Below are 18,181 nucleotides of genomic sequence, written 5' to 3'. Positions count from 1 at the left end.
AAATAACACCTGCTCTGTGGTGGTCCTGTGGGGGTCCTGACCATTGAAAAACAGGGTGAAAGCAGGTTAAAAAGGTATGTAGAGAAATAGATGGACTACAGTCAGTAATTGTAGAACTACAAAGTGCTTCTAGGTTTTAATGTTATGGCTGATCAGTGTATACTGTATGTTAAATATTTTACACTAGTCTTTTCCATATTTACCATAATAAAAACTGACTCATACCTTTTTCTCTATTTCCATGTTTAGTTTGTTCTCCACCATGTCTATGAGAGGATTCTTACAGCTGGAATAAAGCATCCTTTCTTTAATACTGCAGTTGTAGCCAGGCATGGAGTAGATAAACACTGCAGCAGAGAAAATGATTTTTTAATGTACAATTAGAAATACAATCACATTCACTTTAACACAGCTGTTCATGCAACATTTTAACATTGCAATGTGTTTAAACTGAAAAAAACAACACAAAGCGAACAAAAATTAAAATGACATACAGCCAGGAAAGCTGGAGCAATAATTAAGTTTTAGCATAACTGTTATATAACAGCTACATTTCACCCCAAACAGGCTGTAGAAAACATTTTATTGCTTATGCTTTTGATTCAGCATTCAATGAGTTCAAAAGCTAAAGTACAACAAGAAAAAAAAACAAGAGGCAGGGGTAGCTTAGTGGTTAAGGTGCAGGACTAGTAATCGGAAGGTTGCTGGTTCAAGCCTGACATCTGCCAACTTGCCACTGTTGGGCTCTTGAGCAAGACCCTTAACCCTCAATTGCCTCAATAGTAAGTTGCTTTGGATAAAGGTGTCCGCTAAATGCTGAAAATGTAAAAACCCCTATATCTTATGATTAAAATCTGTATTTAATCTGTGTCAATTGTTGGCATCTGTAACAAAATAAGTATTCCTATTCCTATTTTATGTTTTAAAGTAGTTAGCTCTTTTACTGGACAGTAGTGCATTAGGTACAGCAGGGACAGTTCTGGATTTGGATATGCACCGTACTGTTTTGTATTGTATTGTAATGTCATGTTTTACACTTTGATTACATTCATGACAGACACGGTAGTTATTCGTTACACAAGGTTCATCAGTTCACAAGGTTATATCAAACACAGTCATGGACAATTTAGTATCTCCAATTCACCTCACTTGCATGTCTTTGGACTGTGGGCGGAAACCGGAGCACCCGGAGGAAACCCACGCGGACACGAGGAGAACATGCAAACTCCACACAGAAAGGACCCGGACCGCCCCGCCTGGGGATCGAACCCAGGACCTTCTTGCTGTGAGGCGACAGTGCTACCAACCATACTGTACTGTAGAATACCTTGTAATGGGCCATGTGTGTAAAGCTGCATGTGTGAAATGCACAGAACTAAGACAATATAGTGGTAAAGCTATTATTCACATCATTTTAAAGAATAAAAATGCTATGTAACAGTAAAAGAGTGAAAGATGTACCTATAGACTCCAGGTGGTCTCCTTCGTGTGTATGCTTGTAGAGAAAGAAGTGGTAGCGTGCAGCATCTTTGGAAATCCTCTTGGGTAAATCTCTAAGTTCTGTCAGCTCAGTATTCGACAACATGATGAGCTCCTTGTCAAAATCGATTTTCTGTTGATATATCATTAAAGAAATATATTTTTCAGAATGTACACATCACTACCAGAGACATTTAATGGTACAGTTATCCCCCCCTTTTAACTCACTTTCCTGGGCCACATGTTGTGATAGTAATTAGGGGCTTAAATGTCACTTAAAGTTCTCTGAAGCAGATAATTAGTCCAACCACTAGGGTGCCTTTCCGAGGAAAGGCATAACATTAATATTAAATTTATAACTAAAGATATTCATTACCATGTGTTGTCATCAGACAGAAGCTCCATAAGCTTGGAAAGCAATCATTAATACTGATTTAATGCCCACTTCTACACCTTTTGAGCCTACATGAGCTTTTACTGTTACAGGCTTTAGAAGTGTGTATGTGTGATCTGTGCCCATTCAAATTGAAATGGCCTGGTTCACAAACAAGTCTATTCATCCCAAAGATGTGTAAAGCGGTTGAGGTCAGGACATCGTGCAGGCCACAGTAGTTCCAGGCCATAACGAACGTCTCAAACCATGTCTTCAGGAGCTACTCTTTCTGCACAGAGCTAACCAGTTTAAGTTTTGCTAATACTGTATGTGATCTGTATCACTTACCTACCTACTACAGAGCATTTGCGCATAAGAAAATTGTTTTTTTCATTTTACTAAAGTACTTTTTACCAAGTTGTACATCCTCTACTGCTGCAGACCCCTAGCCTGACCTAGAAGGGCTGTACCTAGAACATAGTATCGTGTACGGAGTCCCTACATTAGCATAAAGTGGTGATATACAGTGTATCACAAAAGTGAGTACACCCCTCACATTTCTGCAGATATTTAAGTATATCTTTTCATGGGACAACACTGACAAAATGACACTTTGACACAATGAAAAGTAGTCTGTGTGCAGCTTATATAACAGTGTAAATTCATTCTTCCCTCAAAATAACTCAATATACAGCCATTAATGTCTAAACCACCAGCAACAAAAGTGAGTACACCCCTTAGTGAAAGTTCCTGAAGTGTCAATATTTTGTGTGGCCACCATTATTTCCCAGAACTGCCTTAACTCTCCTGGGCATGGAGTTTACCAGAGCTTCACAGGTTGCCACTGGAATGCTTTTCCACTCCTCCATGACGACATCACGGAGCTGGCGGATATTCGAGACTTTGCGCTCCTCCACCTTCCGCTTGAGGATGCCCCAAAGATGTTCTATTGGGTTTAGGTCTGGATACATGCTTGGCCAGTCCATCACCTTTACCCTCAGCCTCTTCAATAAAGCAGTGGTCGTCTTAGAGGTGTGTTTGGGGTCATTATCATGCTGGAACACTGCCCTGCGACCCAGTTTCCGGAGGGAGGGGATCATGCTCTGCTTCAGTATTTCACAGTACATATTGGAGTTCATGTGTCCCTCAATGAAATGTAACTCCCCAACACCTGCTGCACTCATGCAGCCCCAGACCATGGCATTCCCACCACCATGCTTGACTGTAGGCATGACACACTTATCTTTGTACTCCTCACCTGATTGCCGCCACACATGCTTGAGACCATCTGAACCAAACAAATTAATCTTGGTCTCATCAGACCATAGGACATGGTTCCAGTAATCCATGTCCTTTGTTGACATGTCTTCAGCAAACTGTTTGCGGGCTTTCTTGTGTAGAGACTTCAGAAGAGGCTTCCTTCTGGGGTGACAGCCATGCAGACCAATTTGATGTAGTGTGCGGCGTATGGTCTGAGCACTGACAGGCTGACCCCCCACCTTTTCAATCTCTGCAGCAATGCTGACAGCACTCCTGCGCCTAGCTTTCAAAGACAGCAGTTGGATGTGACGCTGAGCACGTGCACTCAGCTTCTTTGGACGACCAACGCAAGGTCTGTTCTGAGTGGACCCTGCTCTTTTAAAACGCTGGATGATCTTGGCCACTGTGCTGCAGCTCAGTTTCAGGGTAATGGCAATCTTCTTGTAGCCTTGGCCATCTTCATGTAGCGCAACAATTCGTCTTTTAAGATCCTCAGAGAGTTCTTTGCCATGAGGTGCCATGTTGGAACTTTCAGTGACCAGTATGAGAGAGTGTGAGAGCTGTACTACTACATTGAACACACCTGCTCCCTATGCACACCTGAGACCTAGTAACACTAACAAATCACATGACATTTTGGAGGGAAAATGACAAGCAGTGCTCAATTTGGACATTTAGGGGTGTAGTCTCTTAGGGGTGTACTCACTTTTGTTGCCGGTGGTTTAGACATTAATGGCTGTATATTGAGTTATTTTGAGGGAAGAATAAATTTACACTGTTATATAAGCTGCACACAGACTACTTTTCATTGTGTCAAAGTGTCATTTTGTCAGTGTTGTCCCATGAAAAGATATACTTAAATATCTGCAGAAATGTGAGGGGTGTACTCACTTTTGTGATACACTGTAACATGAAAATGAACAAATAAATGATCATAGAAAATAATGAATATTGTCATCACCACTGCATTTAAAATTAATGCCTCGCTACTTTAATGCACCCTGTATGACAGATTTTATATTTTTAAGGTAGATGTTTGTATCTGTGACTGATGTTGTGGATAGATTTTCTTGGACCTGGTACCTTGCTGGGCGAAAAGGAAAAAAACAAGCTTGGTAAACAAACCTAGCTTTTTGCAAATGCAGAGACTTAGACTGCAATAAGAACATACTCAAAACCTAGACTCATACAACCTTAAACAAGTCTTTAGACAGAATATGTGAATCTTAAAAACACATGTTTGCCTCTGTAATAAATGGCTTGATTACCTGAGGTAGCAAAGTGTGTATTGATTGATTGATTAGTTTTTAACGCCATACCGACACACTGGGGTCATTTATACGGCGGTACTCAAGTTGTTTTTTCATTTTGTGTCATTTAAACAAATTATAAAAGATGTTTTAGATTTAAATATGTTAAAAAATTCATTATTTTCCCTGGTGCTGCAGCTTTAAGCAGATTTTGTATTTAGTTTTCGTTAAAAAACCTCAGTCTTTCTGAGTGTAGTGTTTTGCATGCTATCAGTATGTGTTTTATTGTTAGTCTTTCTTTACATTGATGACAGATTGGAGCATCTTCTCTAGTGAGGAGGTGTTTGTGTGTTAACATAGAATGTCCGATTCGGCATCTTGTAAGGATGGTTTGGTTTATTCGACTGTCCATTCTAGTGTAGGTTTGTCCTACTTTTGGCTCTATTTCGTACAGTTTGTTTTGTGGTTTACTGTCCCATTCGTTCTGCCATTTGTTTTTGAAGAATGTGAAGATATTTGGAAAGGCGTCTCTGGGGGGAATGGGTCGTGTGGTGATCGTGTCTGCAGTGGATGTTCTGGAGATCAGATCTGCTCGTTCGTTTCCTGGGATTCCAATATGGTTTGGGATCCAGCAGTAGACTACATTATATTCCTGTTGTAATTCTTTATCTTTTCTTAGTATTTCGGAAAAAATGGGGTGGTCTGTGTCAAGGTGTTCCAAGGCTTTTAGGCATGATTTTGAGTCTGTAAAAATAAGGAATTTTTTGAGGTTGCTTGTTTGGATATATTCTAGGGCTAATAGTAGAGCATAGCTTTCTGCGGAGAATATGGAACTGAAGCTTGGTAGTTGTATGCTATGTTGGTAGTTTGCGGACGTGATTGCTGCTGTGACTCTTGTTTCAGTTTTGGAGCCGTCTGTGTAGATTGTCATATGGTGTGGGAAACATTCTCTGGTTTCTAAGAATAACCGGTGGTATTCATTTGGGTGGGTGTTTTGTTGTTGTTTTTCTGCCAGTTTCAGTATGATTTTTGGTGTTTTATAGTCCCAGGGGGGTAAAAGCTGATGTGTCTGATTTAATGAATCCATGTGAAGTTCTAAGGCTTCCAAGTCTGGTTTAATACGAAGTCCTAGTGGTCGGATTTGTGTCGGTTTAGCCTCATATTGATTTTCAAAGTGATTTCTGAATATGGCTTGGTGGACTGGGTTGGATCTATTCCCATAGATTTTGATAGTGTATTTCAGTGCCATAGTTTGTCGTCGTAGATGAAGTGGTGGCTCGTTTGCTTCCACGTATAAGCTTTCTACAGGAGATGTTCTGTACGCACCCAAGGCCATTCTTAGTCCTTGATGGTGGATTGTGTTTATAGGTTGTAGGTATGTTGTTCTGGTTGCTCCGTATATGATACTGCCGTAGTCCAGTCTGGCTTGCACGAGTGTTTTGTACAAGTGTTTAAGCAGGTGGAATTTGCTCCCCATCTAATATTGGCTAGTACTCTTATGATGTTTAGTGTTTTTTGGCATTTGTTTTTAAGTACTGAATGTGGCGTTTAAAAGAGAGTTTTTGATCTAGGAATATCCCTAGAAACTTGGTCTCTTTCTCTGTTTTGATGGCTTCTTCGTCCATGTACAAGGTGGGTTCTGGATGCAGTGATTTTAGTTGACAGAAGTGGTTGCATGTTGCACCGCAGGATGTTATTTATGGCAAGTTGAAGTTTCCTTTCGATAGCTGGCATGTATTTCCCTTTGTAGCATATACATAGATCGTCAACGTAAAGTGAGCACATGATGTCAGGGTCTATTATTATAAGGTTACAGATAGTATGCTACCTTGTGGTACACCCATTTCCTGTGTATGAGTTTCAGAGTAGGTGTGCAAAGTGTGTATTCAGAAGGACAAACTGAATATAGTTAGTTATGGTTCCACAGCTAAACAAACAATTATATACGGTAGAAATAAAAATCTGACCATTTATCAAGTGTTCCAGAAATGCAAACTTGAGACAGTTGTAGAAAAAAACTGGCTCCAGTCTGCCCAACCATACCATTTCTGACTGGTCAACATCTCACCAAGGTTGACAGATTGAATCTGTGATGTGGTACACTGTTCTTACCAACTGCACATAGTTGAACTTCTTATCCCTGAATTTCTCCAGCGCTGCCATAGCTTCCCTGTCCAGAGGGAAAGCCACACCTTGCAGTGTCTGCTGTTTGGTGTCCACGCCGATATCAGTCTTCACCTGCACACACAAAGCAGGCCAGTGCTTTAGCATAAATTAAGCACTGCCACAATAGTAAACTTTGGATGAAAAAAATGGAGGATCAGTAAACAAAAATGATCATTTGATAACATATGTTTAGGTGTTAATAAGATAGAGGAAACACAATCAAATAAAGAGCTTTTTAATTCGTTGGTTGGTGGCAAGAGAAAATGAAGTGGGTCTGAAAAACATCGCAAAAATTAAAATGACTAAACAATGCAAACACTGAGATTGAGAGCATCAATATTTAGATTAAAAAGTTAAACATTGTCAAATATTTACACAAATTAGATTGTAAATGTGGCATGGCTGGAAATTGTGCTTATGCCTATATCTGCATCATTAAAAAACTAATTTTATTTGCAGTAATAACATTAACCTGTAACAAATTCACATGTCTGTGAGGAAATTAGGCATGGCATTTATGGATGTAACAGAGTTGCCAGGTTTGTGTTTATTTTACTTAATACATTTTCAGTAGTTCAGTAAACATGAGCTCCATTCCAAAAAAATGGGATTTTGTTAACTGACAAAAGTACAAATAAGGTTTTCATTGACTAGCTTTCATTGACAACCAGCTGCTCAACCATGAAAATCAATGCAGTAAAGCTCCTGGCACATGGTTTTTGTGCTGATGTTAATGTCAGAGGAGGTTTGCTATGATTCCTAAACACTTCCACTTTTTAATAATACCACTCACAGTTAATCATTAAATACCTAGGAGGGAATTTCCTGAACTGACTTGTTACAATGATGGCTTGGTTGCAACATTATCCCACTGGAATTTAGTAAGGACTTTACAAACACTTTACAGTGGGTAATTGTAAAGGCAGACAGCATGGATAGGTGCTTGATTTTATACACCTGTGGCAGTGGGACTAATTGAAACACATGAAATCAATGATTATGAGGTGTGTCCCAATACTTTTGTCTGTATAGTGTATGTCAGAATACGCAATAATAGTTCATGATTTAGTGTAAGTAACACATTGCTGCTCTGAGCAGACATTTACAAAATCAGTGTGAGATTGCAGTAACTAGTCTGATGAGGAAGTTTGAGGAACACTTCTGTTTCTTAAAAAAAAATCTGGGCTTAAGCAAATGTGCCATCTAAATAAATAATTTTACTTATTGCAATGATTCTTTTTCTGTCCCTCTGTCTGTCTCTCTGTCTATCTGTCAAGAGCAATGTATTAATGGGTTTCACAGCAGTGTAAAATTATATATTCTTTTAAAGCAGTACTGACTGCTTCTTCCTTTTTGCAAGTTGTTTCTCTCTGAATGACAACACCATGCTTCATTCAGTGCATTTCCTTACATGGTATGACTTCACGACTATTACCATACAAAACATGCAACTCTGTAAATACTGCACAGGGCAAAACAGACAGTGCTATGGAAACGCCTGAGCTTAAGTGGCACCAAGCCAAAGAGCTAGTTAACAAGAAAAACTGATAAGATCAATAGAACAAAGAAAAAGAAGATGCATTAAAATTAGATTGTGAGCTTACTTAAAGTAACTATACAGGTGTTGTTAATGCCGACCAATTATTTAAAGATACAAAGTATTTTTTTGCTTTGTTAGATAGTGTGTTAGATAGTGTGTACCTCAGTGAGCTTTATCTGTCGGAGCTCCTCTTCAGCAGCGGTAAGTGGTAGAGGGGCAGCCTGGGAAGTGAGGTACTTCTTGTAACCAGTAAGAGAAACATCATCCTGATGGAGAAAGATAAAAATACATAGGCTTCTGGTTTAGCCTAAACATCAATCCTTACAGCAGATCATTTAACTGTTGAGCTATGAAGTCTGTATAACCAGGCATACTGATCTAATAAATTTACCAAGTTTTTATATATAAAATGTATGAGCTGCACCACCTATGTGCCCTACCATGTACATTTAAGACTAAATTGCATAAAATTGAATGTTCCAATAAGTTCAGCAAAACACATAAAAATCAATTTATGTATATTTTCAATCACTCACAGTTTTAGATAAACTGTCCTCTGTATTTGTGGACTATACATTTGATCATTCACTTTTACCCATTTAGTGTATGTTCACACAAGGCACTTTTTATATGGAGTAAATGCTGCCTGAAGCACGTTTTGGGTTTATATGGAAAATAAAACAGCTCAACATACCAAATCTGACCCAGATAAATAGAATAATCAACTGATTCTGTCCTGAACAATTTTTTTTTATTCTTTAATCCATCATTTCATTAAGTTCATTATATTTACTATATACTTTTTACCTGACGTTACTTTTTATTAGGCATCATCTTGGTTTTACTTTACTAGTTTTGTGAGGTGTATCATGACTGGTGTGTGATTTAAAAAGTACTTTTAAAAGCAATAAAAAAAAAGTGAAAGAGTGGGTTTTAAAAAGCAGCAATAATTTGACAATAAATATACCATTACATGGTATACCACACAGATGAAATTTAATCAGGTACATCTACTATTTATGTAGGCGCACTTTGTATCTACCAAAGGTGTTAGACTCCAGTCATGGAGGACCACATTACTGCAAACTGCCGCTGATTGGTAACTAATTCACAAGCCCTACTGATTGTATGTTGAAAGAGGGCAAAATGCAAATCTTTGTTCTTTTAAGAACCGTGTTTGTTTCTCCATTGTGTACTACTACTGAATATAGAACATCTGCCATGCACACATTTTCAGTCACACTTTACTCATTAATCAGTGGCAAGGGCCTGTCATATGATTGTTCATTCTCAGCACAGCTCAACATGTTCCAACTAACATGGAAGTGACATAGTAGTGTGTGCAGTACTGATAAAAACATAAAAGCCATGACGCCATTGCTGGGTCTCTGTTAGCTAGAAAATAGTCCAAGAACATCCATTCCCTGTGTTCTCCTTGTCTTATATTACATTTTGTATAAGATAAGATAAGATAAGATAATCCTTTATTAGTCCCACAATGGGGAAATTCACATCGTTAAACAAGAAATGGTAACACATTGGGAGAGTAGGAGATAAAAAAAACCAGCAACCACATTATGCTCCCTAAGGAGCACACTATGGTAACACGAAAAAAAGCTCCTTACAGCACACAAGCACATGTAAACATAAGAACATAACAGTCACACAACGAGCCACGGGTTAGGGATGTAGGGATAGGAAAAGTAACCAACTACGACAATATTACATATTACCAAATTATGATCTCCTATTATTTAATGTTTGTTATTCCAAAAATATAAAACAATAGTTCCAAAGAGCTATTTTTTACTGGATTCTGCTGTATCTTTAATCCCATTGTTAGGTATGAATGGAACAATCATCTATCCAACTCTTCCTCTGACTTTATAGCACATTGAGCTACCATGGAGTTTAATGCATAGTTTAATTTTAAAAGTATTACTACATTATTAGAATTTTTCACATTACTGTATAATAGTAATTGCCTTTATATAGTGAGTATAGTATTTTGATTACATAAGTTGTCATGGTGATGGTGGACACTGGCGCATTTGGAACGCACATCAATAACATTACACGATCTGCCTACTTCCACTTAAGGAATATCAACCGCCTACGCCCGTTCCTCAGTCAAACAAGTACTGCCATTCTCGTCCATGCGCTGGTAACATCCCGAATTGACTACTGTAATTCAATCCTATTCGGCTTACCTCATAAATCATTACAAAAACTCCAACTAGTCCAAAACTCCGCTGCACGGATTATCTCTAGCTCACCCTCAACTAATCACATCGCTCCAGTTCTCAGACAGCTTCACTGGCTCCCCGTAAATTATCGCATACACTTTAAGATCTTGTTATTCACATTCAAAGCTCTACATGGTCTAGCACCCTCTTACATCTCCGATTTACTCCAATTCTACAATCCCACCCGCACTCTTAGGTCTTCCTCAGCCTTCCAGCTTTCTATTCCTTCTGTCCGCCTGTCGACTATGGGTGCGAGGGCTTTTAGCCACTCTGCCCCTTCTCTCTGGAACAGAGAGTAGTATTCGTACTATCGATTGTTTCTGTACTTTTAAATCCCAACTTAAAACTCACCTCTTCAAGCTAGCCTACTACTAATCTTTCAAACTTGATTGGTACTACTACCCCAATATTTGTTTAATAGTGATTACATTTGACTGTTTAGAGATTGTATTGATTTTATTGTATTTATCTTTATTGATTTTTCTATTAGATTTGAATGGTTTATTGATGTCTGTTACTTTCTTGCTTTTGTAAGGTGTCCTTGAGTGTTTTGAAAGGCACCATAAATAAAATGGATTATTATTATCATAGTCCATATTTTATATTTGTTTCATACCTATTTTATTTACTCTATCTTCAATTGTATTTACTCTGTGCTGGAGCTACTGTAACACTCAAATTTCCCTCATATTGATCAATAAAGAAATCTTATCTTGTACACACCACAAACAATAAAAACACACACTCTTTAGTGCTTTAAGTGTCAAAGGCAAACATGTGTGTGTGTGAGTGTACAAACATAGAGGGTAAATCGGTTTACATACCTTTACAGTGCCAAATATTTCATCTTTAATATGGCTGCCCCCAAACTCCTTCTTCACTGTAGCCCTGGTAGCAGCGTACAGCATTTTGTGTCGCACCTGTTGAGAGGCAATCTGTTAACACTGTGTTTGTCCAATACAGGGATGTAACACACAACCTTTTTATGTCCATCTCAACAATCCCATAATTTATTGTAATTCACTGTTTCATCCTATTTAGTGTAGTGGTGGACAGCACCAACTGGAAAAACTGGGCACAATGCAGGAATACACCCTGAAAAGGGCACCAATCCATTACAGAGCAACACAGCAGCACATTTACTTTTTGAGGTAATTGATCTACATGAATACACCCAACAAGGATGGATTCAGGTTCCCAGGACTCATGTTGCTGAGCGGCACCCACTCTACCAGCCGTGTCACCGTGCTGCCCATAATTATAGCAAATTTTCCCTTTTTTATAACACTCAGCTTTTACTTTGTTATGATGAGCCTAACTGTTGAGTGGGAGTGTTACTTGTTAAGTAAAAAAAAATGTGCTGGAGGAACAATTGCTTCTAGTTTGTTAAAACCTAACAGCTCTTCTTTGTCTTTCTGACAAAGAACTGAAACTCTAAGGTTCTTACTGCATACATAGTCTGCACTGCAGAAATGCATAATGCAGATCCCTTTCTGTTCTGTAGATATTTTAACAAATGACTTGCACAAGAAGCAAAATATGTTAACCTTATGCAAGCACCAGGTAAGAAGACACCGATGTGCTTTTATTCTAAGCTCTATATTTTGAACACAAAATACATGGATCAATTTTGGGGTCTTAAAACAAACCTTTTAAACAGGAAATTCTAGTCGCATTAGTTCCGCACAAACAACAGCACTGAATCAGCCCTGTAAGCATCCACTAAAATCTTCCCCCTTTCACACACTCAACATTTTGCTGACAAGTCCAAACCTGTTACGGCTACAATGCGCCAAGAATGTCTTGGCTCTGCTGCTGCCGTGTTCTGATTGGCTTAAAAGTCTCGCTTTGGGCAGCGAATTAGCTTGATGAACTAGTCCCTGGTGATATGGGCTATACTGGCACTTTTTATCCTGAGACTTTGTCTATCCTGAAAAAAGATGGTTTCAAATTACAGGGAAAAAGGAAAGCGCATGTCATCATACTTTAAAAACAATAACAAACTGGGAACTTCATCCACTATGCAATTAAAATATCCACAATGTTAAATAAATAGTATTTGAACACAGACTTGGTGATCAATTTGGCTACATTTGAAATGTTAGCCATAAACTCAAAAACGTGTTGCCTTTTTACTCAAGTATCCCTAATTCAGTATCTTCTTTTCTATCCACCACAGCGGATTATTTGTCTCCATCACACCCTGTCCTGAACATCCTTCTCTGTCACATCAACCACCTGCATGTCCTTCCTCACCACATCCATAAACCTCCTCTTTGGCCTTGCTCTCCTCCTCCTGCCTGGTGGCTCCATCCTCAGCACCCTTCCACTGACATAATTCTCATCCCTCCTCTGCACATGCCCAAACCATTTTAATCTCTCCTACCTAACTTTGTCTTCAAAACATTCTTTCTGCACTGTCCATCCTGTCAATCCTCATCATTCTTCATCTCTGCCACATCCAGCTCCCTCTGCTGTCTTTTAGTCAGTGCAACCTCATCCAAGCCATATAACATAGCAGACCTCACTACTGTCTTGTAAACTTTCCCTTTCACTCTGACAGATGCCCTTCCATTAAAAATCGCTCCTGCCACTTAACTTTAGGCCACCCACTTCACCCTGCCTGCACTATTTTTTCTTTTAAAATACAGTACTGTTATTTAAATAATAATGACAAAATGTGATCAATCTGATTAACAGAAAAATTCTTACAGGAGAGCTGTCTGGCGACCAGGCAATGAACACCCACTCATGTCCTTGACTGTTGGTGGAGTCCAGCCTATATAAAATGTAGCATGGATGGTCCTTTTCTAGAAGAGGCAGGACGAGAGAATTGTAGTCTTCCTCCCAATTCTTAGAGGCCTTCTTGGTGTCACTCATTACTAACTGTTCTGTAAAGCACAAAAAGCAAGAAATAATAAGTCTGAGACCAATAAGCCAAAAGACATTTTTTTAACTTATCATATTATGGCAGTACTATAAACGCAAGTGTAAACTTGTTCAAAGCTACAAACAAAGCTATGAAGTGCCATACTACATATTATGGCAAAATTTCAAAATATCAACTTTTTAATACTTAACCTTTTATGACATTGAAAAAAAACAGGAATTATAGGACCCAAACATATTGTCTATTGTTTTTTTTTAATTTTGTTTATGCATTTTCTCCCCTTTTTCTCCCTTTTAGCGCGTTCAGTTGCCCGATTGAGTCACGCTTTCTCTCCACCAATGCCGATCCCCGCTCTGATTGAGGAGAACAAAGCTAACCCACGCCCCCTCCGACACATGGGCAGCAGCCGTATGCATTTTTCTCACCTACACTTTGACGAGTGCAATGCGGACACACCCTGACAGCACTCTTTTCCCGTCTCTGTGCAGGCGCCATCAATCAGCCAGCAGAGGTCGTAATTGCATTAGTTATGAGAGAGTCCCTCTTCTGCTTTTTAATATCCCACCCCTATCTGAACAACAGGCCAATCGTTGTTCATGTGGCTGCTCAGTCAAGCCGGCAGGCAGAGCTAAGACTCGATACGATGTATTAGAGATCCCAGCTCTGGTGTCCCAGTGTGTGCTTTTACCGCTGCGCCACCTGAGCGGCCCATATTGTCTATTAGTAGTAATGCAGATGATTAGTATGAGTTACTAACATCAGGATAAAGAATAAGAAACTTGCTTTAAACTAAATGTCAGCCTAGTTTTGATTCCCGTTTTGTTAGGACACATCTGGGTGTAGAGGTGCTCCAGTTAAATATTCTCATAGTTTGTCCCCCCGAAGTGCTTAACTTTTGACATCACTGATATAAGAAGCGGTGTCTGTGTACAAATAGCAGTTCTCAAGGGGCACAAAGAAGTAACAATGTTTTTTGTGAGCAATTTAATTCAATTGAAGTTTCATGTCTAGAAATCCTTTCTTAATTTCTTTGTCAGGTCACTTAGAAATATCTATACATATAAAAACAGAGGCAGAAGCCAATTGTTTTATATAAGAAAAGCTTTTATAACAAGATACAGCAGCCTTCTGTCACTAGTCTTGAAGGCAAATAAAAATAAAACACCAAGACTAAAGGTCCACGTTTGGAATGAATCATTTATGCCAAGTAACTATGTTTAAAATGTTCCAGGCTCAATTTTAACCATTGTGTTTTCCAAATATATCTATAAGGAACTTACATTCACATTTTGTACCCATTCTGGGCATGTCTAAACCAAACATCAGACACAAAGTAGCTGGTAGGTGTGTTAGAAGCTTAATACATTGGAAAAACATGTATTTATTAATCAACTGAATATTGTATTATGACTCGAACTATAACTGCAGTATGTACACTAGGGCAGCATATGTTATGGCTAAATACTAAAGTCATTATAATAATACATATATACTGACTTTAGTATTTAGCTATAACATGTCGCTTTGGTGTACATGTGGATAAAGGGACGGAATCATGTCTTGCGTTCTTACCATCACTGATCCCAATTTTCACGAGTCTGTAATCTCCATTCCTGGCACAGGCAAATGTGTCTTTCACCTCCTTAGAAGCTTAAAGATAAAAAAAAACACAGACTGAACAGCCAGCAAGGGAATTCACAATTAACTAACTGCACATATCTGCTCCCTTTTTCTTACACCCTGTGTAAGACATGTTTTATGTCATGTCACATACAAACACCAAAAGAAAAACCAACTTGTTCTTTGGCTAGGTGTTAAACTAGAGGGAGAGTGTCAATAGTAATATTATAAATACATAAATCTGAAAACCTTACAAAATAGAAATACAAAAGTAAATATATTTCCATAAGGATGCACCAATTTCATACTATGTAAATGTATTGGGGCAATTAATGACCTAAAATTGTACAAAATTTTTGCTTTAAACTACATTGACATTTTATATAAACAACAGAGGTTTACGGTGACGGTGTAAACTCCATTGTACTGGACTGTCACTGTGTAGCTGTCAGAATCAGATCAGCCCTGGTATCGGTATTGTGCCAAAAATTAAATAAAAATTCAGCAATGCACATAATTTACCAACATAATTTATAGTTACACACAATCTGAAATGCATTACATCTAATAACACTTCTGCTTTGACAGATTTTGTGATGCATGAGGCCCCACAATAAATTGACGTGCAACTGAAGATGTGCAACTGTTTTGCACCCAGTGATTTCGGGGAAAACGACTTACCGGGACCCTGACCAGGGTAAAGCAGCGGTATAACATGAAATTTAAATAAAAATGAGGGATATTGGTTTGTGTAGATTCCAGACTTGTTTTCCGTGGAGAACTTGACTAGGTAAGTTGTAGCCAAGTAGTTAAGGTACTGAACAGTAATCAGAAGGTTTATATACTGAGTTTGTATACTGTCACAACTGTAAGTCACTTTAGATAAAAGTGTCTGCTAAATGCCAAAAATGTAAATGTAGATTTAAACGGAACTCTGGATATAGTTTAATACTAGATCAATTTAAGATCATCGTAATGATAAATGCAGATGCCCTACAGTAAACTGTAGTTTGGAACACACTGAGATTTATATGTATGGATTAGGTTTATGGAAGAATTCATTACAAACAAAGTACTGATTACAATATTGAATGATTTAATCCATTTCAAATGCCTGGTAGGTAGGTAGCTCAGACAGCAATCCTAGGAATATGCTGGCCAGCCAGGGTGTGACGTCACATTGCCAAACTAAAGTAAAGCTGTCTTTCACTACAGAATAGTAACCTAGCTCAATATACAGCAGTGTTGGGCAGTATGCTATGGCATAGTTAATACAACAGCTGTAGGTTTCAGTAGGCAGCAAATCATAATCTATTGTTCGCAGCTAAAAGCTCTGTGGAGCATTGTGCAGATTAGATAGAGCCCACGAGTTAGTCAGGTAGCGTACGCATGACAGTGTTAATAGATGAGAGAGGTTTCCTCAATAAGGTGAAAAAAAAAAAACAGATGGAGGATGAAGAGAGGAAGATCAAATATGCACCTGCCAAAGAAATGAGGTGTGTCTGCAGTTTAGAACAGACTAAAACACTATATACTGTTTGGTTTGTCAAGCCATGGCTGTTGCAAACAACAACATTATGAATGCAGTCCACATCCACATAACAATCCACATATGCAAGGACACGATTCCTCTATAGACAGTCAAGAAAGAAGCTTTCAGAGCAATAAATAAAACACTGGATTTCAGGTATGTCTTACAGTGAAAAAATACTTAAGGTCAGTTGCTAAACCAACGTTATAAGCAAACTGGAAGCAAAGATATTTAAAGTTGTCCACTTTTCTACAACAGACCAGTGGTCAAGTTCTACAAAGGAGTTTGCAAACATTGTAATATACAGTGGTACCTTGAAACATAACGTCAATTGGTTCTGGAAATGGCGTCGAGTTATTTTTTTAAGATATTTTTTTCCCATAAGGATGTATAAGAAACCTGTTAATGTGTTTCATGGTCCTGTGGAACTACATATATTTTAGGCTAATGTAAAATAATGGGGTTGTTTTTGAGTATAGTATAATAGTATTGTGTATAATACACAAGTATAATATAAAAGAACACTGAAATACAATTAAAAAAAAAACTGTTAAAAATCAATTTAAAAAAACCCAGAAAAAAACCTTTACTTCTTTATTGTTTTATTATGCTTCTTAATTAGTGTAGAGAACTTATGAGCAGTAATAATTAAGAGAGGTTTAGTGTTTCTATGTCGCTCTTTTAGTACATTAAGTCACATTAAGCTTTTTTTAACGCTAAGCGTTTTAGACTCTCGGAAAAGCTGATTCTTACAATTTCTCAGAACCCTGAGCTGTAACACAAGTTTAAAAGTGGAACAGTGAGGAGAATGCAAATAAACACAGATACATGTAGAGCTTTCAGAATGGATTTGACGGTTATTCCACACAAATGCAGATTCGTCTCGTATTCGCACTTTGAGCACATTTTACCGCACCGCTCAAGCGGAGCGCTGAACAAAGCAGCAGTCGCACACACGTCGAGTTTAAGGGAAACCTTGAGTTTAAGGGTGTTGAGTTTCAAAGATTTTAAGTTTAGGGGACGTTGAGTTACAAGGTACTCTTGTATTTAAATATTAAACAAACAATAACAATTGTATTTATTGCAGCTGTTTCATGCATACAGATTCCATCATATATTGTGACATTTTGTGGGGCCAAGCAAAGCTTGTAGTACTCAAAACCTTCATTATATACATAGTAAAATTAAAATGTTTTATATTCTATGTACTTAGTAGAATAAGCCACAGACATATAAAAAGTCCCAGTCATACAAAAAAAACAATGTGATATACTGTGAAACCGTCAGAATCTTAAAAAATACCGTGATACAAATTTTTGGTCATACCGCCCAGCCCTAAATACAGTACTACATACTGTACCAAAGTAGTAGGTACTATGTAGTACTAGATAACATCCTGCACTGGTTAAACAGTTGGCAGTGATTATGCAGGTATTCAGGGTGGAAACGAGCAGCTGTGTTTGCGGGTGAAGGCGTTGCCACTTCCACATCTATATCACTGCACACACACTTCTACAAACACTGCTGCTGCTTCTAAACGCCACATTTGAAATCCTGACTAACATAATAATATAAAGCTACAAGCAGCGGATCCAAACCGAACATATTTACACTGGTATCCAAATCCAAACACGGTCTGCTCACAGCTTCAACAGCTCAGCGAACAACCAAAACCTATACAGACCTTTTTACAATGACTCCCTGTCATAAAACCTTTCACATTAAAAAGTAAAATAATTAAAACAGTAAATTAAAGCGTGCATACCTTGAATTCCAGTTTGATGAGACATATTTACTTCGAGTAGAGCGGTTGTCTGATAGGAAAA

At 38.2% G+C, this 18,181-nt stretch overlaps 1 protein-coding gene across 1 annotated transcript in view; it reads right to left on the bottom strand.

Annotated features, from left to right (window-relative positions):
• twf1a (twinfilin actin-binding protein 1a) overlaps positions 1 to 18,181 on the bottom strand; it is a 20,812-nt gene extending 2,631 nt beyond the window's left edge. Inside the window, exons 1-8 of the mRNA XM_062992953.1 lie at positions 18,121 to 18,181; positions 14,777 to 14,854; positions 13,027 to 13,205; positions 11,139 to 11,234; positions 8,230 to 8,334; positions 6,475 to 6,600; positions 1,462 to 1,612; positions 226 to 347 (exon numbers count right to left, since the gene is read on the bottom strand). Coding sequence (XP_062849023.1) covers positions 226 to 347; positions 1,462 to 1,612; positions 6,475 to 6,600; positions 8,230 to 8,334; positions 11,139 to 11,234; positions 13,027 to 13,205; positions 14,777 to 14,854; positions 18,121 to 18,145 — 882 coding nt within the window. The 5' untranslated portion in view covers positions 18,146 to 18,181. The remainder of the gene's footprint in view (positions 1 to 225; positions 348 to 1,461; positions 1,613 to 6,474; positions 6,601 to 8,229; positions 8,335 to 11,138; positions 11,235 to 13,026; positions 13,206 to 14,776; positions 14,855 to 18,120) is intronic.

Source organism: Trichomycterus rosablanca, chromosome 1, assembly GCF_030014385.1.
Source record: "Trichomycterus rosablanca isolate fTriRos1 chromosome 1, fTriRos1.hap1, whole genome shotgun sequence".
In the NCBI taxonomy this organism is placed as follows: Eukaryota; Metazoa; Chordata; class Actinopteri; order Siluriformes; family Trichomycteridae; genus Trichomycterus; species Trichomycterus rosablanca.
Note: the sequence above shows the minus strand (reverse complement) of the source record. Positions and strands in the feature narration are given on the sequence as shown.